The sequence below is a fragment of the Laccaria bicolor genome, genomic scaffold (genome assembly GCF_000143565.1).
Source record: "Laccaria bicolor S238N-H82 LACBIscaffold_6 genomic scaffold, whole genome shotgun sequence".
In the NCBI taxonomy this organism is placed as follows: domain Eukaryota; kingdom Fungi; phylum Basidiomycota; class Agaricomycetes; order Agaricales; family Hydnangiaceae; genus Laccaria; species Laccaria bicolor.
In genome coordinates, this window is record NW_001889877.1 from 1,641,364 (window position 1) to 1,660,652 (window position 19,289).

The following is a 19,289-nucleotide window of genomic DNA, read 5'->3' on the forward strand; positions in this document are numbered from 1 at the left end:
TTCAACAACTTTAGCAACTTTGAATAAACCGAGAAAACGATAATGCTATTCTACGTCTCCTATCACGCTATGAGGCGCCAGTTTGGTCACTTTTCTAGTCCTTACCTCTCTTCATAAACTTTGCAGCGCCCACAGATCGTCCCCTAGATATGTTGCCGTCTCAACCCCAACATCTTTATTCACCTTCTTTATCTCTTCAGTCCCAAGCTTGAGAATCCCTACGCCCACAGCATGTTCCTTCCCCTCCGCATTAATAGCAACAACAGTTCCCGCTGGAAGAGACGCATCTGCAGGAGGAAGGTACCCACCTGCGGAGGTCAGGCCCGGACACATCATGGGTGCACCAGCTAGAAGAAACCGAATCGCGCCACGATCAATGCCCACCACAGGAAGGACGTAAGGGTCTACAAGTAACCCGCAGGTAAAAAGGAAACGAACCCTGATCAGCGAAAGATAAGGGAAAGAGTCAAGGCGAGTCACATTTGTGTAATATCCGAAGAGTGGGGTAGAAAGGTCCATCAAAGTGTTGGAAGAATATGGGCTGCGCTTGTACCGTGTAAACGGAAATATGTTCTCTGCTATCAGCATTGTAGAAATGAATGAGATATGAAAACGATCATAGATGTGTGCGGTTGGCAGACCATTTTACGTGTACAAGCCCTTCCTTCTTTGGCCAGATTGCCTCCAGCGTCTCAGGCTCTATTTTCCATTGAGAGAGCACTGTAGCTCGAATCTGTCTCTGAACCGATGTTTTGACTGGTGTAGATCCCGCGATGTCCGTGGAAGGCGAAAATCTGTATATCCAAACGAATCAGCAATGGGTGTGAGCATGTTTTCCTCGGACTTACTTCTTGAACATGGTGGTGGCCTGCAAGTACTATCTGTATATCGGAAAAGTGATGTGGCTCATGTAGATTAGATACAAGCCTGCCAACGCGTGACAAGTCATTTTCAATTTATCCCACCGGTGATGCAAAAGGATCTCTACTTTATCTTGTGCTAGTGGTACATTAAAAATTATCAAGAATCGAGAGCTGGAAAGACGATAGCAGGTGCTAGACGGGCTGGTACAACGCGATGGTAATGGTAGGTTTGGGAAGGAGGGTCATGCTGATGCTGCTTTACGTATCAGATTGTTGTACATGGTTGAAAAGGGTAAAAAAAGATGAAGAGTCAATCCTATTGCCATCCGTTAGATCATATATCCTCATCCTTGTCTTCTATCTGGTCAGGCTTGAGCATTCCCGGAATCCGCATCGCTGTTTGACGTTCAGCTTCCGCCTTTGCTTGACTCTCAAGCTCCTTCTCTTCCAAAAAGAGTTCGGTATTGTCCCCCGCGGAGAACTCTTTGAGCTGGATGAGGAAGTCTCGAAGAGCCAACTTGAATCGGTTGATATCGTTGTGGTTCTCGCTGAGCGCCCCGACGAAGATTTGTACCTGCGAGCTGTGGGAGCAGATCAGAAACCAAATAGGCGGGTGGGCAGCAATCTTTACCTCCTGACGTGGGGGAAAGCCGTCTTAAGCAAGTTTGCAGTGTATTCCCGCAAGAATACTACGTTGCTTATGTTGGGATCTGGCATTTGTGCGGGGTCGAACAATGGTGATTGGATGACGTTCATCTCAACAAGCTGGTACATCCGCGCAAGTAGTACACTTTGAAGCTTGAATCCGCTCTTATGATCGGCATCAGTCAAGACGAAGAATATGTCTTGAACAATGCTGAGGAAATATTGCTGGAAGAAGGCGTTGGTAACAGCTGGGTCGGCAGCACTGGAAAAATTGTTGACGACCTCCAAGCATACTTCACACAATGTTAGACAAGGAAGGGGTTCATATGAGCCGACACTTACAATTTAAGCCAGTATCTGCGATGTCGCGCATGGTGTGCTTGATAGCCCAAATAATACTGTCCATAAACAATTTGAACTGGGCGGGGGGAATACCTAACAATGCTAAAAGATAGTTAGTAAAGCTTCTGATGTCGGGGGGGGGGAACGTACCAGGGAAGCAGTGTAGGTTGATAGCGCGGAGGAGTTTGAAGAATCCAACACGATGTTCAGGGAACTCGGCAAAGTCTTGGTTGATCATGTTCAATGTAGGTTCGAAAACAGCATCCAATATAGCGGGAACTTGGGGGGTTAAGAGCGGCTGTTGGATGTTATGAAGGTCTGAATAGCTGGATCACGACAATCACAAAGAACCCACCCCAAGACGGCCAATGATTGTAGCCATAACATTCAGAACCTCCGCGTCCCTGGAAGCGGGGACATTGCGATTATAATCCCCTAGGATAGCATCGAGGAGGGGCGGCATAAAGTTGATGTTCACCGCCTCGAGATCCTCTGCTTTCTTGATGTACGTTTCCATAAGTTTCAAGATTTCCTTTTTCACCGTTCGCAATTGTCGAACTTTTGGAGTCTTGGTTGCAATAATACCTGAAGGCGTGTCAGTCAGCGATGGCAATATCTCGCCAAAAGAAATGCGGTTTACCCTCTTTCGCTATCGTTTCGCTGATGATACCGCTGACCGCTTTATACAACCCTAGCATATCCAAGAAGATCCGGCCAATTTGAGGAAGGTAAAAACTGCCTATTGATGTACATGCAGATACATTTGTCTTCAGAACGTTCGATAAGATCTTGATATTGTCGTTGCTAGATAGTACGTCCATGTTTTGTGCTGCCTGCGCCATCAACGAATCCCACTGTAAAAATGAATCAATTAAAATCAAGCGAACAGTCTTGTGCAAGGGCATACGGCATTATTTGGCAGCTCCATGAGCTTCGCAATAAGTTTTTCTTGCTGAGGCTTATTAGGTTGGGCTGAAATCATGTATCCAACCGCTTCGTAAAAGGTATGAACCTATACAAGTGGCAAGTAAGCACAAGCATAGTTATGCAGAGCACCGGCAGTCCCTACCTGTTGAGGTGACAGATCGACGGTAATTCTATGGAGCAAACGCAAAATTTCGTCGACGAATGGTTCTTGCTCCCCTGATTGTTGCATGACAAAGTGACGACGGCACTTTTGTGCTATCTTAATGAACGTGTCACACGCCATGTCTTGCACGCCTTCAAATTCGTTTTGGGTCAGAGGCGCCAAAAGGGTAACAAAGAAAAAGAGTACCTTCGTGAGTTTCGTGCATGAATTCAAAGAGTTTGTTGACCACGGTCTTGAGGAACTTCCAATGTGCCTTGAGGAACCTAGGGTATTGACCAACAATGTACATGATATCAGAAGCGACGACCGCTTTGTTGTCTTTTCCGCGTTTGATCTCACACAGCCCGAGGAGATCTTTGATTACCGTCACCAAGAAACGTTTTTCCGTCTCTTCGTCTGAAATTCCCAACGTCTCAGCAAGCATTCGCACGGTAAAGCATAGAAACTACTCACTCATAGCACCCGAGATAGAGCCGATAGCCCAGCAAAGGGTATTGAGGTTGTTCCACGACCATTCAGACCCATCGACCTGCTTCGCAAGTTTCTCTGTGAGGATAGTTTCTGTGTCTGAGACGTCGAGATGGGTGAGGTAGACCAGAAGTTCACGCATTGACTTATACAGTACAATGGTATCGATCTCCTTCATGAACTCTCGGACGATCTCCCCCTCGTCATTCTCAACAATCAGGACCTGAAGTGGGAAAGACGTGAGCATCGAAAACAACAGCGCAATATTGAAACGACTAACCTCCTCTGGCTTGACCATTCGTTCGATCACAACCAGTCGTAGATTTGACAGAACATCGCTGTAAATGTTCTTCCTCAATGACATGCCATTCAACATGTTCTGGGCTCCGTTGTTTCCCAAACTCAAACCCATCAACAAACCCGATTCACCAATCGGCAAACTCTGAATTTCCTCGTACAACTCGGCGACAAGCTTGAGCCAGTACTCCAGACAAATTTTGAAAATTTCGCGCTCATCCACTTGCGATACTTTTACCATGTACAGATGCGCGTTCAAGAGAACGTCACGATTCTGTTCGGTTTCAACAGCACGTAGGTGATTCGAAAGGAAGTTAGCCAGGAAAAGTGCGAGGTTCAGAACAAGTTCTTGACCTGCGTCTCCTGCGTTGGCATACGCTTGGGCAATGTTCGTGCTTGGCGGAATCATGCGATTTATAGATGTCATGACCATGGCGAAGAGGATGACAAATTTTGGGTCGTATTCTGGTCCTACATTCAATGCGGCAATCTCTGCAAGACACTTCAATGTCACATTGCGAAATTCCGGTGCTTCCAAAAACTAGAAACGAAAATACTGTCAGTTCAGCGTTGGGAGAAGTGCCAAGACTTACGCGATTTAGGAGGAGATCAATTATGGTTGTCTCAAATATATAGCCGAGAGGGATCCAGTTCAAGAACCGGAGTAGCGTCTCCAAAGTAGCTCTAATGAGCGACGTTTTCTGGGCTTCTTCCAGGACTTCTGAACAAAGCTTGAAAATCTCTGAGAATTCTCCACACATTTGGTTTTTAAGATTTTTGATTTTAGTTTGAGTCATTTGCTCGGCGGAAAAGTCAAAGATCTCCTCGGAAAGGAGTTTGAGGATAACCATGTTGTTCTCGCAAAGTGAGAGGTTTGTCTTAGAGGATTCGACAAGTTCCGTAATGAACGTAGGCCAATTATGAGGCCATTCTTGTTTGAGAATCTGTGATCAACAATAAGTTTTGGGGAACAAGATCATGGGCTGTATGGGGGCACACCTGAACAAGTGCCAGATTCAACTTATTGACATAAGTCTTCTCTTTCCGAAGAGAAACCTCGTCCGACGCAACCTTCACCGTTACGCCAACAATGAAGTTCCGGATGCCTTCCAATAACGATTAGTAACTTGTAACATATAGACCACGGAGATCCTTACCTTGGCGCTGACCATCGGGTAGCGTTTTCCATCGCGTAGTGATGAGTCTCTCAAGGATTTGTAGACCTATGAACTGAAACCACTTGTTCGAATTTGACCGACACAAATGTAAAATAACCGGTGTTCACCTTCGATTGAGGAAAAGACGATCGTTCCAATATATCGGGTACTCTCGTCCATGAGTCGGGGTGTTCTTGGAATTGAGTGAGAATCTGCTGAGCCATTTGTTGCTGAAGATGCAAGAGTAATCATAAGTTCGGCAAACGCGACACAGAGGATCCGCCTACATCTGCACCTCCACCAGTGTAAAAAGCCATGACGACCTTATCCATAAGAGTTACATCAAACTCTCGGGAGAAATCCAGTAATCCCTGCTGAGCAAAATGAATAAGTTACAGATAACGACGGCAGTCAACGGACCTCCATGATTGCCCACAGATATTCGAGGTCGGAGCTCCTTCAGCTGTCGTCGTGGATGTCGGTGAATATGGTGCGATGCGTAGATATGGCAAGCTCACTGAGTTGGGCAGAGGGTGACTTGAAGTTGTAAGCCCCTGATCACGGGATCACGATATCGGAGTTTCAAGACAGCTTCAAGCCTCAAGGCAACTTTTCAACGGCTCTCTTTTAATCATATACAATACGCGAACTTGAGTCAGAGTAAGCATAAACCCGTCTCATTTACTCATTTACTCATTTCTATAAAGCACATGGTGTCATTGGTGACGAGAAAGCGACTTTCCTCGTGACATCAGCTTCTAGTCTTCTTCGTAATCATGCACACATGGTTCAACCATTATAAAAGACCTATTTCAAAGTGTTCGTCGAGTTTTCGGTACTCGCATCTCCATGTCCCATATACCTGATATCCAACGTGCTTGGACGGTGATTACGAACGGAGTACCCGCAAAGGCACTGGCTCTCCTGTCAGACTGGCCGGTTCCAAAGAAACTGGAGGTGGGTGAAGTTCTTATCAAGGTTCAAGCAGCGGCTCTCAATCCAGTGTGAGCCCGTCCGTGCCACTCATTTCATCTCTTAACTTCTGCATAGAGGCTGGAAGTTGATGCGTCTCTTGCCTAATCTGCTGGCGAATAGACCACACGTAGCGGAACACGATTTTTCTGGTGTAGTCGTTGATGCGAACGGAACTAGCTTCGCCAATGGCGACCAGGTGTTTGGGTGGATTCCCACAAGTATGTGCCTTGTTTAAATCAAGCCACCTTCGCCGTTCTCAATACCTTTATAGCTTTGCAGCGAAAAACAAAGCAGGGTACTTTGGCGCAATATCTCAAGGTACCAGCGGAATACGTTCTCCTTCGACCCTCAACTGTGACTCCGATTGAAGCCTCCGGCATAACACTTGCTGCGATGACATCGTATCAGGCGTTACACACCATTGCTCAGCTTGAGCCTGAGCAGACCATACTTATTAACGGAGGAAGCTCTGCTGTTGGCGCATTTGCTATACAAATTGCGAAAGCTCGTGGTGCCAAAGTTGTTGCAACAGCGTCTGGAAAAAACGAAGACTTTGTGCGAAGGATGGGTGCAGACGAGGTGTGCAAGTTCATGATCATATTATCATTAGCTAACATTGTCATGCAGTTTATTGACTATACTCAAATTCCCCTTCACCAATACCTCAAAGAAAATGCGCCTAATCCGAAGTATCATGTTATTTACGATGCAGTTGCCCTCCTCGATCCGTCTCTCTACACCTTCAGTAAGGCTTACCTAGCGCCAAACGGTGTATTTATCACAACAGGCCCTATGCCTCATGGCTTCACCATATCGGAAATGTGGAAATTATTAAGGACACTCGGCGCCATGTGCACACCTTGGTGGCTAGGCGGAGTCAAGGCAAAACATTCGTGAATTTCTTTGTTCCACGTTCTTGAGTGTTTTATAAGTTCAGACTTTCTGACAGGTTGATTTTGGTCAAAAACAACGTCGATGATATGAAAGCCTTGCAAAGTCTCGTCGCAAATGGTAAAAGCTCCGACGTTGACAACGAGGGTCATGAACTGATGTAAGCCTCACATCCAGGTCAACTCAGACCAATCGTGGATTCCGTACATGAGTTCGAGGACGCCCTTGAAGCATACGGCCGTATTCTGACGTCAAGAGCGACTGGCAAAGTCGTAGTGAGGATTGACCCTAGTGTAAATTGATGTTGTTGGTGAAGGCGATGTCCAATTTTCGATTCGTCGATGACAGCAATATTAGGGGACGTTCTGAGTAAATATACCCACCACCCAATATACAAATTCATAAAACCAAGCAAACCAACGTGTCCTCGGCCTACATGCTCGCCTTCGTCACCGTCGGATCTACACAGTTTGATTCCCTCATTCAGTCAGTCCTCTCAGACCCAGTCCTTCTCAGCCTACACCGTAGAGGGTACACGAATCTCATCTTGCAATGTGGGAACTCGCAATTTGACTTAGCGAGGTGTATTGAGACAGGCAATACCGAGAGGGTTACGAAAAACGAGGTAGACATTGAGTACTGGAAGTTCAAGCCATCTCTGCAGGAAGAGTTTGAGAAAGCGGACCTCGTCATAAGTCATGCAGGTATTGCACCCTTTCACCCGCAACATCCTCCCAGTTGAAATAAGGATCAGGATCTGGAACCATCTTGGACGTACTGCGACTAGGGAAGGCAGTTATAGTTGTACCAAACCCAACATTGCTGGACCGTCATCAAGAGGAGTTGGCGAAGGCTTTGAGTGATCAGGGCTATCTGAAAGCCGCCACCATCTCGTACGCCCTCCCCTGTCTGCATATTCCTACGCCAACGATGACGAATCAGCGAACTGCCCAAAGCTATTGCTGAAATTGAGCCATCTTCTCTTCAGTTATTTCCCTTGCAAGATAAAAGCAGGTTTGCAAAAATTTTGGATGATGAGATGGGGTTTTGAACAGGGTAGCAATAGGTGCTGGTTATCATCATCACCATTCTCAACTTTGTCCTACATACTTCCGACAACGCTGGGTCGAATAAACGAGAGAGATGGCCCCTCGAACGCTAGAAACAGCAACGATAGACGAAGACGCAGATATCTACGAAGATAAAACTGTCCATGCTGTATATGATGCGATAGCGAGCCATTTTTCATCTACAAGATACAAAGTCAGTCGAAATTCATACCAAGTTTTTTCTTCTCACTCAGCAGTCAGCCATGGCCAGTTATTGCCGCATTCCTGTCTGCCCCGCCAACAGGCTGGATAGGTCTTGACTCGGGAACAGGGAATGGGAAATACTTGCCCCTACCACTGGATCGGCCAGGCGACATCTGGACAATCGGGCTCGATAGAAGTCGCAATTTACTCACGATTGCGAGAACTGCAGGGAAAGGCGAAGTAATCAGAGAGGTAGTATGGGGCAATGTTCTCGAAAATGGTTGGCGAATAGGTGTATTTGTGCGTAGGCTTTTTCCAGACCTGCACGCAACTCAACAAATGTTATTCAGGACTACGCGATATCGGTAGCTACAATCCATCATCTTGCGACTCAGCAACGCCGAATGATTGCTGTCCAGGTGAGAGAGAACGGGTTTTGTGCTACTTTGGTTTATTTTAGTCTCCCTCAGCGGCTGCTTCAGGCGGTTTCTCCTGACCACGGACGGATTCTCATCTATGTTTGGGCGATCGAGCAAGACGAATTGTCGAAAAGAAAAGTGCTTGGTGAGCAAGAAGTTCTAGCGACGACAGGCAAAGACGTTATGGTGCCATGGGTATTGACGATACCGGCGACGCCAGGTCCAATTCCGAGCCCTGGAGAGTCTGAGAACCGACCAGTGTACAATCGGTATTACCATATGTTTGCAAAAGGAGAACTTGCTGGATTGGTGGTTGATGCTGCTACGAGTCTTGGCTTGCAAGTCTCCGTGAAGCCGGACAAGACAGAGCAACCGCTAAGAGGGGTGGAGATTGTTCAGGATGGCTGGGAAAGATCCAACTATTACGTCGAGCTCCGACGTTGGACAATTTTGGAGGCGTCTTAACTTCAAAGGGTTGCGCGAATTGAGACTCTGACAGAGGTCAATGCTATTAAAAATATGGGTACAGATAATGGATGGTAGAAATCACTCGCTCGCCGCCATGACTACAATCCAATGTCAGCGAAAGCGACAAATAAATCGATGGCTTTTGATACTCACTAGCGTTGATCAAATCACCTCCACTTTCTTTTAGTACTCGAACAGCCTTTGCGCGTGAGCAGTTCACCTGTTGCATGACAAGGTCGATGTCTTTGGGATCAACGCCGGTCTCGTCGACGGGACCATCATCTTCAGGTGCCTCCAGATCGGGAATATCATCGTCGTCATCGTCGTCTCCACCGGCACCAGACTCCTCGAGGGCGGCCGCTCCGGCGTTGCCACCGGTTGCCAACTGTTGGGCTGCTGAAAGCTGTGCTTGCGAGTTCATGTCCTCGATCTAAATTCGATATCAACCAAGCTTCCAATATATATATGTATATTCTGACCTTGGCCTCGCCAAAAACAATGTAGCAATCGCTGTTTGGCGATTTGTAAACATCTGGTGAAGCGAGCACGACGAGCACCTAAGCGAGCCAGAGTTCAGTTTTCTCCTTAAAATAAAGATATTATGCCCACATTCTTTGGTCTCCGGAGGGTGACACGCGTAATGCCAGGTACTTTCTTCAAACCCAAGCTCAGGAGAGCCTTCCTGGCCTTGCGCTCGGAGCGCGACTGAATTTTATCGAGGGCAGCAGCGGAAGTAGGGTCTTCCTCATGATCGTGATCATGGCCTTCATGGCCGTGGTCGTGTCCCTCGTGGTCGGAATGGTCGGATGTAACTTCCTCGATATGGGCGGACATCTGCAAGAAGCAGCCACGTCAGGACTCAGAATATGACATCCATTAAAAGAATTGTGCATCCATCGGACGGGGAGTGACCTGGAGTACATTCCCCTCCTTTATGGGTTAAACTGAAGTTCAAGGCTATGATCCGTACCTTTATTTTCTTTCAGTAGGCAACCTATTCGACAGCGAGCTCGACGTGATAGACGATGAGCAGAGAATCTTTGTTTGGCGATGATGATTCCTGCTTACTACCAACGTGTAAGTCTAACAAGAACCTGCCTCCTTCCCCCTCAATGCCAGATTCTCTCCTCGCAGGACAGGTGCGCTCTGTGCTTGAGGGCGCTCCTGATGCCTTACCGATATCAGAATTTCTCGGAAATGTTGATGAATTTGTGCTTGAATGCTCCTCTTCGCCCGAACCTGAGGTTCTCTTATTTCACTTGGAAGAAGAGTTCCAAAAGATCTTCCATGAAGTTACTGATTATTCGTCGCTGTATCAGACTGAAATCTTCCTTGCTATTTTATATCATCTAGATCCTGTGCTCCCATCTATCTCTGTCATATCTTGGTTCGATCTGCTTCTTCGACCTGCACTACGGGAACCGAAATTACCGACCATTGCTGTAACTCACGCGAAGGAGCTCATCATCGGAGCGCTGCAGAAGACGCAGTCAGGTTATTCAGAAATGGTTGGTGACTTTCGACGCCGACTGCTGGAATTATATCTACTCGATGCGTTCAACGAGAGCTCAGGAGACGACGCTGTTGAGTGGGCTGAGATTGGCGAGGAGGAAAGAGAGAAACGAACGCGCTGGAAGGTCAACTTGGAGGATATTCTGGTGAAGTATGGTAGCGAACAACCTGAGGTGCGTATTTTGTCGTGTAGCGGAATAAATTCCTGTGCTTACCTGCACCAGGACCTTCTCACAGAAGTGGATCACCATTTTGCAACACCCTCCTCTCGACTCCAACTTCTAATGTTTCTGAATGCCTACACATCTTCCCCGTCTTTTCCAGACTGTGCTTCAATCTTTGCACAACACCCAATCATGCAACAACTTATATATTCCCTTTATTTGGATTATTCTTCTACTGTTTGTACCGCTGGAATGACTCTAATGGTCAAACTTCTTCCCGTATTTGCTATCCATGCGGCTACAACGTTGAAACCGATACTTCCGAAGCTGTTAGCCATCTTGGCCAGGATCATGTGCTGGAGGGAACGCCCCCCATCCGATCCTCAACTTCCGGAAGAGGAGGCCGCTGGCGTGGATTTCGATCGCGAAATCTTAAAGGAAACAAGCCCTATTCTTCACATTCGTTCAGACCTCGAATGGGAACGACTAGAAATGACATTTAACACAACGATTTCGTTTCCTCCTTCACCACGACCTTATTTCACGACATTGTATTACCTCTACCCTTCCAATGTTCTGAAGTTCCTTAGGAATCCGGCTCAATATCTCGATGATGCCTCTGTGAGGAGTCCATATACTGTGGCTTGGGCTGAAGCGCTCGAAGAAGATGAAATACGACGGCGAAGTGAGGTGAGGAATCAGGTTGTCGTCTCCCCCTCGCGGTCGACCCTAACGAATCACACAGAATTTGTTAAGGGAGCATTGCTGTCATCCACTGCTTATCTGGCGTGACTCTGTGGCCGAACTCTTGCAGCCAGAGTTTTGGGTTCGATATGATATTTCAAGAATTGTGAGCGAGGCCGCCATGCTGGACATACGCAACCTCGCTTCGGGACTACGGGAGAAATACAGCCACGCACGCACCACAGAAAAGGGGGTAACTCAAGGGGATCTGCCAATTGACCGTCCAATTAAGGCGGGATCTCCGCGGTACATCCCATTAATTGACTTCTCTTCCGAAAGAGTCGTCCTTTCACTACAAGACATGATCCAGGCATCCGTGGCATTAAAATCCGACATAGACGTCGAAGTCGTCAAAACAACATCTCAGTGGTCTCAACATTTTTTTACAGCCGAAACGTCAGAACTCATCCGGACGCGGCCCTCATCTCCAACCAGCGAGCAAAACCAGACACATGTTGCACAAGCAATCTCAAGGTTGCAACGAGACCGCCTTCTCCTCCTGAACGAGCTTAATTTTGAACTATGGCTATCAAGAGAGAACGCGAAACACATTGCGCGTCTTTATCAAGATCGAATTCTGATGAAAACTGCAGAAACGGAACGGCAAGGTTTGGTAAGTGTTGCATTCTCTTGGTAACTTCATCCCATTCAACTATATTGCCTCAGTATAACAAGCTGCGAAAATATCGAGCGCAAGTCATTAGCCTCGAGAAAGAATTACAAGAACACAAGCGGCTAGCCTCGTCTGCAAAAAACAAATATGTTGACTGGAACGCGGAGTTGCAGAAAAAGCTGAAGGAGCTTCGGGACGAAAAGAAGAACTGGGTTTCTGAGGAGGCCACTCTTCGTCGTGCGGAGAAAGAGACCCAGGTAGTCCAATCCCCTTCAAAGAAACAATACCCATAGTGATAATTCACTCGTAGGCTCGTTTTGCCGCACAGGGAAAACTGTTGGGTGAGGCAACGAATAAAGTTTTTCAGCTTCAAACACAGAAGAAGGAAAATCAGCACAAAATAGACCGACTGAAAGATTACGAACAACAAATTGAGCAACATGTCAAGATCCAACGACTATGGTGAGCTTGCTTGGTGACTGCGGGGTATAATTGATATGTGTCGCAGGGATGAAGATTTCCACAAGTTCAACGAACGCGGACAGGAAGCGGAGATCATGAAGAGTCAATACAGGCAAATGGAGATTCGACTTGAAAGTTTGGAAAGGACGCAAGCCGAAATGGACGATAATGCACGGTCAGTCGGTACTTTAACTTTTCGCCATTCATTTTTGAACCAACTATTATTTTAGCGTGTATCGTCGAAAAATCATGACACTGGAAGCTCAATTAGTTGAGGAGAGGAGAATATCAACTCCGCGACACTCCCCCGCATTAGAAATCACCAATTTTGCTTCGGAGAAAGCTGCGCTGCTATCGGCAAACAAAAAGGCCAAGGATGAGAATTCAAAACTCAAGGATGAGGTTGAGGAGCTCAGAGAGATGGTTGAGCTTTTGAAAGGGAAATGCAGCGGGCAAAAGGGAATAATTTATTAGTCCTGTGTTTTTAGTCCAGCGTTTTTCCAGAACATTCGATCAGCCGCCCGCGACTTCTTCCTAAAAAGGCAAGTTTCGGATCCTTCGAGAATGAAAAATTGGACTACATAAAGAAGAAAAGACGCATTTCTCCTCTTTCACATCCATCCCTTTTTCTATCTGCATACCTCTCCTCAAAGTTCGTCCACATTACATCTGCCATTCCTCGTGTCTGATCTTGCGTCAACAGATAAAATGGCCACAGAAAGCTTCGGATTCCAGGCTGAGATCAGTCAACTCCTTGACTTGATCATTAGTATGTGTTCAAACGCCGTACCCACGTCTACCATCTGACCATCTATAGACACCTTCTACTCGAACAAGGAAATTTTCCTTCGAGAGTTGATTTCCAACGGCTCCGATGCCCTCGATAAAATTCGCTATGCCTCTCTCACCGACCCCACCCAGCTCGATACCGAGAAGGAGCTTTACATCCGTATCGTCCCCGACACGGAGAACAAGGTCCTTTCAATCCGTGATACCGGTGTTGGCATGACCAAGGCCGATATGGTCAACAACCTTGGTACCATCGCCAAGTCTGGAACAAAGGTAACCCGATCTGCCTCGACGAGTCCTTTTGTATTTACGATTTCTCTGCGTTTAGGGTTTCATGGAGGCCCTCAGTGGTGGCGCCGATATTTCCATGATCGGTCAATTTGGTGTTGGTTTCTACTCCGCCTACCTCGTCGCTGAGCGCGTACAAGTCATTTCAAAACACAACGACGACGAGCAATACATCTGGGAATCGGCTGCCGGGGGTACCTTCACCATCACTCCCGATACCGTCAACCCACCTCTCGGCCGCGGTACCGAAATCCGTCTTTACATGAAAGAGGACCAGCTTGAGTACCTCGAGGAGAAGAAGATCAAGGATATCGTGAAGAAGCACTCCGAGTTCATTTCATATCCTATCCAGCTTGCCGTTACCAAGGAGGTTGAGAAGGTAAGCGCGTGGATGCTTTTAACTTAAGTGTTGTTATTGATGGACTGTTTTAGGAGGTCGAGGATGAGGATGAGGAGATGGAGGAGGCTGAAGACAAGCCCAAGATCGAGGAAGTCGATGATGAGGAGGACAAGACCAAGGAGAAGAAAACCAAGAAGATCAAAGAAAAGGAGACCACCAACGAGGAATTGAACAAGACCAAGCCTATCTGGACGCGCAATCCTTCCGACATTACCACTGAGGAGTACGCCTCCTTCTACAAGAGCTTGACCAATGACTGGGAAGACCATCTCGCCGTCAAGCACTTCTCCGTCGAAGGTCAGCTTGAGTTCAAGGCCATCCTTTTCATTCCAAAACGGTGCGTCAGTTAGATTGGTGGCCATTTGTCCTCATCTCACGAGTTGTGCAGCGCTCCCTTCGATCTCTTCGAATCAAAGAAGAAGCGCAACAACATCAAGCTTTACGTCCGCCGAGTCTTCATCATGGACGACTGTGAAGACCTCATTCCAGAATACCTGAACTTCGTCAAGGGTATCGTCGACTCTGAGGATCTTCCCCTCAACATCTCCCGTGAGACTCTCCAGCAAAACAAGATCCTCAAGGTCATCCGCAAGAACCTTGTGAAGAAAACGATGGATCTCATCAGTGAGATCGCCGAAGACAAGGACAACTTTGCCAAGTTTTACGAGGCTTTCGGAAAGAACATCAAGCTCGGTATCCACGAGGATGCTCAGAACCGCAGCAAGCTCGCTGAATTCCTTCGCTTCTACTCCACCAAGTCGACCGATGAATTGACCTCCCTCAAAGGTATATTCTTCGGTCCCAGTATTCCCCGGGTTTGGTATTGATTGCTTATTAATTAGACTACATCACTCGCATGCATGAGATCCAGAAGACCATCTACTACCTCACCGGAGAGTCGCTTGCCGCTGTTCGTGACTCACCCTTCCTCGAGGTTCTCAAGAAGAAGGGCTTCGAGGTCCTCCTCCTCGTTGACCCCATCGACGAATACGCCATCACCCAGCTCAAGGAATTCGATGGCAAGAAACTTGTCTGTGTGTCGAAGGAAGGCCTTGAGCTCGAGGAAACCGAGGACGAGAAGAAGGCACGTGAGGCTGAGGTTGCCGAATTCCAGGAGCTCTGCTCAACGGTGAAGGATGCCCTTGGTGACAAGGTTGAGAAGGTTGTCGTGTCTAACCGTATCACCGATTCGCCATGTGTCCTCGTAACTGGTCAGTTCGGCTGGTCATCAAACATGGTATGTTTGTCTTCCTTTCTCGTGACAGCTGATTCTCAATAATGTGGTGATTTTGTAGGAACGTATCATGAAGGCGCAAGCTCTCCGCGACTCTTCAATGTCGTCGTACATGGCGTCAAAGAAGACGCTCGAGCTCAACCCCACAAACGCAATCGTGAAGGAGCTCAAACGCAAGGTCAAGGAGGACAAGGCTGACAAGTCTGTTCGTGACTTGACGTACTTGCTCTTCGAGACGGCCCTTCTTACGTCCGGCTTCACACTGGATGAGCCTTCGTCGTTTGCCAAGCGCATCTACAGGATGATTGCGTAAGTCTTATGGTTTGCTGCCGTCGCGGTTAGGGGTGCTGACAATGATTCTCTTTGCAGCCTTGGCCTTGACGTTGATGAGGATGAAGAGGAGGAGGCGGCTGTTGAGGAGACATCTGCGGCTGATGGTGCAGATGCGGGCGCGTCAACGTCGGCCATGGAGGAGATCGATTAAGGGTTGTCATAGTTGCTTCATATTCTCATCTTGCATTGTCCATTTGATACAACATTTTCTCACAACAATGAATTGCTTTGTCGAATTGCTTTGTCGGGGTGTGCCGAGTCAGGTGACTTTATTGCATTGTCTTGTCAGGCGTGTGTTTCCTCTTGGTTAACTCATTCCTAATCATTGTCCGATATTATGATCATCTCGTCTCCTTAAGTATCGCTCTTCATTCCATTGTACGATTATCGCTATGCCTGTGCCACCCATGCCCCATTATCATCCATTAAGCTCTCCCATCGCCATTATTGAGCAATCCATCGTGAGGCGTCGTCTCGTTATCATATCTTTGCTGCATGTTCTTATTCTCGATTTAGAACTCAACTTCGTCTCCAAGACGCCGCCAAAGGACTGTCTCTCATTCCCTACGCCGCAGACGCAACTCATCACGCGTAGAATGTCGCGTTGATCCCGCCCCACACGTCTTCGACCAGCTGCCATGGATATCAGCTCTCGAATGCACCCCTCAATTCACTAATCCATGGGACATCGCAGACCTGTCTCAAATTCCAGATCCCTTTCCTTCAGACATGTCATCGTCTATCCCCTTATCGGGTCCCGTACGTCGTCGGAAGAGTTCGCTAAGGACGAATCCAATATCCTCCTCTTCCGACTACTCCCTACCCCCATCCACACGCGATACCTCACTCAGCCCCTATTTATCGCCTTCTGTAACAACACCTCGTTCGCGGTTCAACCCCTCTCGGATTCTCTTTCAGAACCTTATGCCTGTATCTTATGACCCTCATCAGCAGGGACCGAATCAATGCATCCCTTCCTTCGACTTTTGACCCTGTGGCGAGCCCTGCTTCTGCTTTCGACCTTCCTTTCGCTGCAAACCATCCTCTGACTCTCATGCTTTCTCAACCCCTTGAAATCAAGCAATAACAACAACAACTCTATGCTGCAAACCATCGTTCGACTCACATGCTCTTTATGCCTTGCAATCAATCAAATTTCGTTACGTTCTTTTCGCATTCTCCCTGCAATCATCAAGCAAATTAACATCATTTCCCATCACAACATCTACCCTAATCATCATCCCAAACCAATATTCATATATATACTGTATCCTGCACACGGCTTTTACTTTCGTTCGATCTGCCCTTTGTGATTTATTCGTTGCACGAACCACACCCACCCATATATAGTTCGCATCCCATCTACGACGTTTGCTGCGCACTACATACATATATCTTTCAAGCAATCGTTGTCCTCGCTTTTCCAATCTGCTTTACTCATGGACAACCTGCAGACAATCATTTCCCGATACGATAGCACATTGAAATCCAGATGACGTACCCCTCGAACTGATTAGATATGATTTTTTTTTTCATTTTATCGGCCGACAATTGGAATGGTATGTACGGGATGTGTGACTCGAATTTCACCCGTATACCATGCCAGAAACTCGAGCAATCAACTTTGGAGCGGGGCCTTCAGCCTTGCCAGAGTCGGTTCTTGTAGAAGCCACCAGAGGCTTGCTCAATTTTGCGGGTACAGGGATTGGGATTGCCGAAATCTCACATCGATCTAAAGAATTCGCCGCCTTTCTCGCTGAAGTCGAGGCGCTGATTCGCGAGCAGCTCAACGTGCCTTCGACGCACTCCATCCTCTTCACGCAAGGCGGGGGAACGGCCCAGTTCTCCGCGATCGTCCTCAACCTCCTTGCCCGTCACCGACTGCTGCATCCTGACTTAAAAGATGAAGAACGAGTCATGGACTATGTTATCACCGGGACGTGGAGCAAGCTTGCTGCACAAGAAGCTGGCCGTCTAGGTGGGGGTAAAGTGAACATCGCGGCCGATGCACGGGTCACGTCGAGCAACGGTAAATCATTCGACAACATCCCGCCGCACGACGCGTACAAATTCTCTCAGAGCCCAGCTCTCATCTACTACTGCGAGAACGAGACGGTCAACGGGGTGCAGTTCTCTCATGACCCGCAAGCCCCCGAGTCGTTCCCATTCCATCACCTCCCGAAGGATGAGCTGCTGCCCCTTGTAGCCGACTACTCCTCCTCGTTCATGTCACGCACGATCCCCCGCTTTGCGGACCATGCGGTCATTTACGCTGGGGCACAGAAAAACGTTGGGCCCGCTGGGCTGACTATCATTATCGTTCGCAAGGACTGCATCGTCGATGTAGACGCAGCTGCCAAATTGGGCGCAGCCCCCGTTCCTATCGGTTTGGCGTACAAGTCCTTTGCGGAGCAACAAAGTATGCCGAATACGCCCCCCGTGTTTTCCTTGTACGTCTCGGGCCTCGTGCTGCGGAGGAACAAGGCGTTGGGAGGTGTTCCCTACTACGAGGCACTAAACCAACGGAAGAAAGATAAAGTATATGCTGTTCTTAGAGATGGCGAAAAGCTCGGTCTGCTTAAAGGCCACGTTAAGGAAGGGAGCGGGAGCTGGATGAACATTGTGTTTGAAGTCTTGGGGGAGGGCGCCGAGGCTCGCTTCTTGGCTGGGGCAGAAGCAAAGGGTATGAAAAGCCTGAAAGGTCACCGGTGAGTTGTACCGCTTTTGAATGCGAATTGAGCTCTTATGCCGTGTTATAGCTCTGTGGGCGGTATCCGCGTCTCTCTGTATAACGCCATTACGCAGGAGCAAACGGACCAATTGGTCGCCTATATTCGCGATTTTTTGGCAGAAGGAACAGTTAAATCTGATTCATGAGTGTAGGGTTGTTAAGCTAGGACAAAATACATTTTTGTTTGAGGAATTTGTTATGGGTTGTGCATCCTTTTTCCAAAGCCCTTCATAGAAAGCAGTTTTAATGTGGATATGTACATTCAAACCCTCTGCTTTCACAAGTCACTTTGCCGGAGTGGTTAACGGGATCGCCTGCTATACAGCTAAGCGGTTGGTCTTTGACCGCGAGTGTTCGAATCGCTCAGGTGACGCTTTTTTTGGCAGGGTACTGGTGTTTGTAGTTGCTACAGAAGAAAATAAAATAAAATAAAATAAAAAGACGAAAAAAAGAGGAATATTTCTTATCTTATCTTATCTTACAATCATGAGCTATAAACTACTGACCCATCTTTCCATCTCCACCTACAACTGGCCTACCAACCTTATTCTGACAGGGCCTTTGGATACCTGCTATCCCCCCCATCACAGTCTACTCTGTTGGGGATTTTCCAGTAAATTTTATCTGCCCTACTGCCCTCAAATTCTGGCCTAGAGCATCATTTCCTGCTCTGATTCTCTTTCAAGGTAATTAGGGAGCTGAAATTTCTACGACATCTTGTGCAGGCCTTTTATTAGCTAATTAAACTGTATTTTGTAATGGGCTAGCAGTGATATTGTGTGGGCTGAATTAATCCTCTCCTGTGATGGTTCAGGAAAATGACTATCCACATCCAAATGATAAAGCCCTGGATTACTTTAAAAAATTTGGGTGGGAGCAATTGATCCTTTGCTTGATGGGCTGTATGTGAAGCACCTCCATTTTGATGTTCACAGGCCATACTACAGAATATATTTTGTAGAAGATATCATTTTCATTTCCCTTTGCATGATTACAATTCTGTACAATTACAGCTTTTTTTTGCAGTCAGGATCTCCTGATTAATGCTAGATACTCACACATAAGCTTTAAAAACAACTGTTTCTCTGCAACAGTAGGATGGACATAACAGCATATTTTGTACCTTGACACAATCCCAAGTATCAGTTCCA

General features: G+C 47.3%; 10 protein-coding genes across 10 annotated transcripts; 7 read left to right on the plus strand and 3 right to left on the minus strand.

Annotated features, from left to right (window-relative positions):
- Positions 1-111: 111 nt before the first annotated feature.
- Positions 112-924, minus strand: LACBIDRAFT_183839 (uncharacterized protein; the record flags this gene model as incomplete). The annotated part of the gene is made up of 4 exons (XM_001878570.1): positions 849-924; positions 642-794; positions 481-578; positions 112-404 (listed from the first exon to the last, which is right to left on the minus strand). The coding sequence occupies exons 1-4, from the start codon at positions 857-859 to the stop codon at positions 112-114; spliced, it is 555 nt and encodes a 184-aa protein (XP_001878605.1). The 5' UTR covers positions 860-924.
- Positions 925-1,197: 273 nt separating this feature from the next.
- Positions 1,198-5,288, minus strand: LACBIDRAFT_315997 (uncharacterized protein; the record flags this gene model as incomplete). Its single annotated transcript, XM_001878571.1, has 17 exons — positions 1,198-1,444; positions 1,495-1,801; positions 1,851-1,952; positions 2,001-2,148; positions 2,206-2,435; positions 2,491-2,704; positions 2,758-2,862; positions 2,920-3,071; positions 3,127-3,336; positions 3,394-3,631; positions 3,689-4,246; positions 4,299-4,649; positions 4,705-4,811; positions 4,863-4,935; positions 4,991-5,092; positions 5,150-5,233; positions 5,283-5,288. 17 exons carry the CDS (start codon positions 5,286-5,288, stop codon positions 1,198-1,200), a joined length of 3,234 nt encoding a protein of 1,077 aa, XP_001878606.1.
- A 423-nt stretch (positions 5,289-5,711) lies between these two features.
- Positions 5,712-7,030, plus strand: LACBIDRAFT_315998 (uncharacterized protein; the record flags this gene model as incomplete). Its single annotated transcript, XM_001878225.1, has 6 exons — positions 5,712-5,866; positions 5,913-6,055; positions 6,109-6,416; positions 6,465-6,730; positions 6,787-6,848; positions 6,906-7,030. 6 exons carry the CDS (start codon positions 5,712-5,714, stop codon positions 7,028-7,030), a joined length of 1,059 nt encoding a protein of 352 aa, XP_001878260.1.
- A 134-nt stretch (positions 7,031-7,164) lies between these two features.
- LACBIDRAFT_247298 (glycosyltransferase family 1 protein) lies at positions 7,165-7,779 on the plus strand (the record flags this gene model as incomplete). The annotated part of the gene is made up of 3 exons (XM_001878226.1): positions 7,165-7,432; positions 7,483-7,621; positions 7,671-7,779. The coding sequence occupies 3 exons, from the start codon at positions 7,165-7,167 to the stop codon at positions 7,777-7,779; spliced, it is 516 nt and encodes a 171-aa protein (XP_001878261.1).
- A 92-nt stretch (positions 7,780-7,871) lies between these two features.
- On the plus strand, positions 7,872-8,865 carry LACBIDRAFT_316000 (uncharacterized protein; the record flags this gene model as incomplete). The annotated part of the gene is made up of 3 exons (XM_001878227.1): positions 7,872-7,991; positions 8,039-8,281; positions 8,332-8,865. 3 exons carry the CDS (start codon positions 7,872-7,874, stop codon positions 8,863-8,865), a joined length of 897 nt encoding a protein of 298 aa, XP_001878262.1.
- On the minus strand, positions 8,853-9,702 carry LACBIDRAFT_293457 (uncharacterized protein; the record flags this gene model as incomplete). Its single annotated transcript, XM_001878572.1, has 4 exons — positions 8,853-8,966; positions 9,022-9,298; positions 9,348-9,425; positions 9,478-9,702. 4 exons carry the CDS (start codon positions 9,700-9,702, stop codon positions 8,947-8,949), a joined length of 600 nt encoding a protein of 199 aa, XP_001878607.1. The 3' UTR covers positions 8,853-8,946.
- Positions 9,703-9,950: 248 nt separating this feature from the next.
- Positions 9,951-12,904, plus strand: LACBIDRAFT_293458 (uncharacterized protein). Its single transcript, XM_001878228.1, has 7 exons — positions 9,951-10,553; positions 10,605-11,234; positions 11,290-11,901; positions 11,955-12,158; positions 12,212-12,363; positions 12,410-12,538; positions 12,594-12,904. The coding sequence occupies exons 1-7, from the start codon at positions 9,981-9,983 to the stop codon at positions 12,835-12,837; spliced, it is 2,544 nt and encodes an 847-aa protein (XP_001878263.1). The 5' UTR covers positions 9,951-9,980; the 3' UTR covers positions 12,838-12,904.
- A 167-nt stretch (positions 12,905-13,071) lies between these two features.
- LACBIDRAFT_232979 (uncharacterized protein) lies at positions 13,072-15,387 on the plus strand (the record flags this gene model as incomplete). Its single annotated transcript, XM_001878229.1, has 7 exons — positions 13,072-13,132; positions 13,181-13,425; positions 13,481-13,819; positions 13,873-14,177; positions 14,229-14,626; positions 14,683-15,077; positions 15,136-15,387. 7 exons carry the CDS (start codon positions 13,072-13,074, stop codon positions 15,385-15,387), a joined length of 1,995 nt encoding a protein of 664 aa, XP_001878264.1.
- Positions 15,388-15,795: 408 nt separating this feature from the next.
- Positions 15,796-16,914, plus strand: LACBIDRAFT_316004 (uncharacterized protein). The gene is made up of 2 exons (XM_001878230.1): positions 15,796-15,868; positions 15,924-16,914. Exons 1-2 carry the CDS (start codon positions 15,800-15,802, stop codon positions 16,395-16,397), a joined length of 543 nt encoding a protein of 180 aa, XP_001878265.1. The 5' UTR covers positions 15,796-15,799; the 3' UTR covers positions 16,398-16,914.
- An 89-nt stretch (positions 16,915-17,003) lies between these two features.
- Positions 17,004-18,328, plus strand: LACBIDRAFT_178249 (uncharacterized protein). Its single transcript, XM_001878231.1, has 2 exons — positions 17,004-18,115; positions 18,167-18,328. Exons 1-2 carry the CDS (start codon positions 17,007-17,009, stop codon positions 18,282-18,284), a joined length of 1,227 nt encoding a protein of 408 aa, XP_001878266.1. The 5' UTR covers positions 17,004-17,006; the 3' UTR covers positions 18,285-18,328.
- Positions 18,329-19,289: the final 961 nt, after the last annotated feature.

Excerpts from the sequence above, each read along its gene's own strand:
- LACBIDRAFT_293458 (XM_001878228.1), top strand. The coding sequence starts at position 9,981 with ATGCCAGATTCTCTCCTCGCAGGACAGGTGCGCTCTGTGCTTGAGGGC. Across the intron at positions 10,554-10,604 it reads ATGGTAGCGAACAACCTGAG|GACCTTCTCACAGAAGTGGA; the intron begins GTGCGTATTTTG and ends TACCTGCACCAG. Across the intron at positions 12,539-12,593 it reads GAAATGGACGATAATGCACG|CGTGTATCGTCGAAAAATCA; the intron begins GTCAGTCGGTAC and ends CTATTATTTTAG.
- LACBIDRAFT_316004 (XM_001878230.1), top strand. The coding sequence starts at position 15,800 with ATGCCTGTGCCACCCATGCCCCATTATCATCCATTAAGCTCTCCCATC. Across the intron at positions 15,869-15,923 it reads CCATTATTGAGCAATCCATC|AACTCAACTTCGTCTCCAAG; the intron begins GTGAGGCGTCGT and ends TTCTCGATTTAG.
- LACBIDRAFT_178249 (XM_001878231.1), top strand. The coding sequence starts at position 17,007 with ATGCCAGAAACTCGAGCAATCAACTTTGGAGCGGGGCCTTCAGCCTTG. Across the intron at positions 18,116-18,166 it reads AAAAGCCTGAAAGGTCACCG|CTCTGTGGGCGGTATCCGCG; the intron begins GTGAGTTGTACC and ends GCCGTGTTATAG.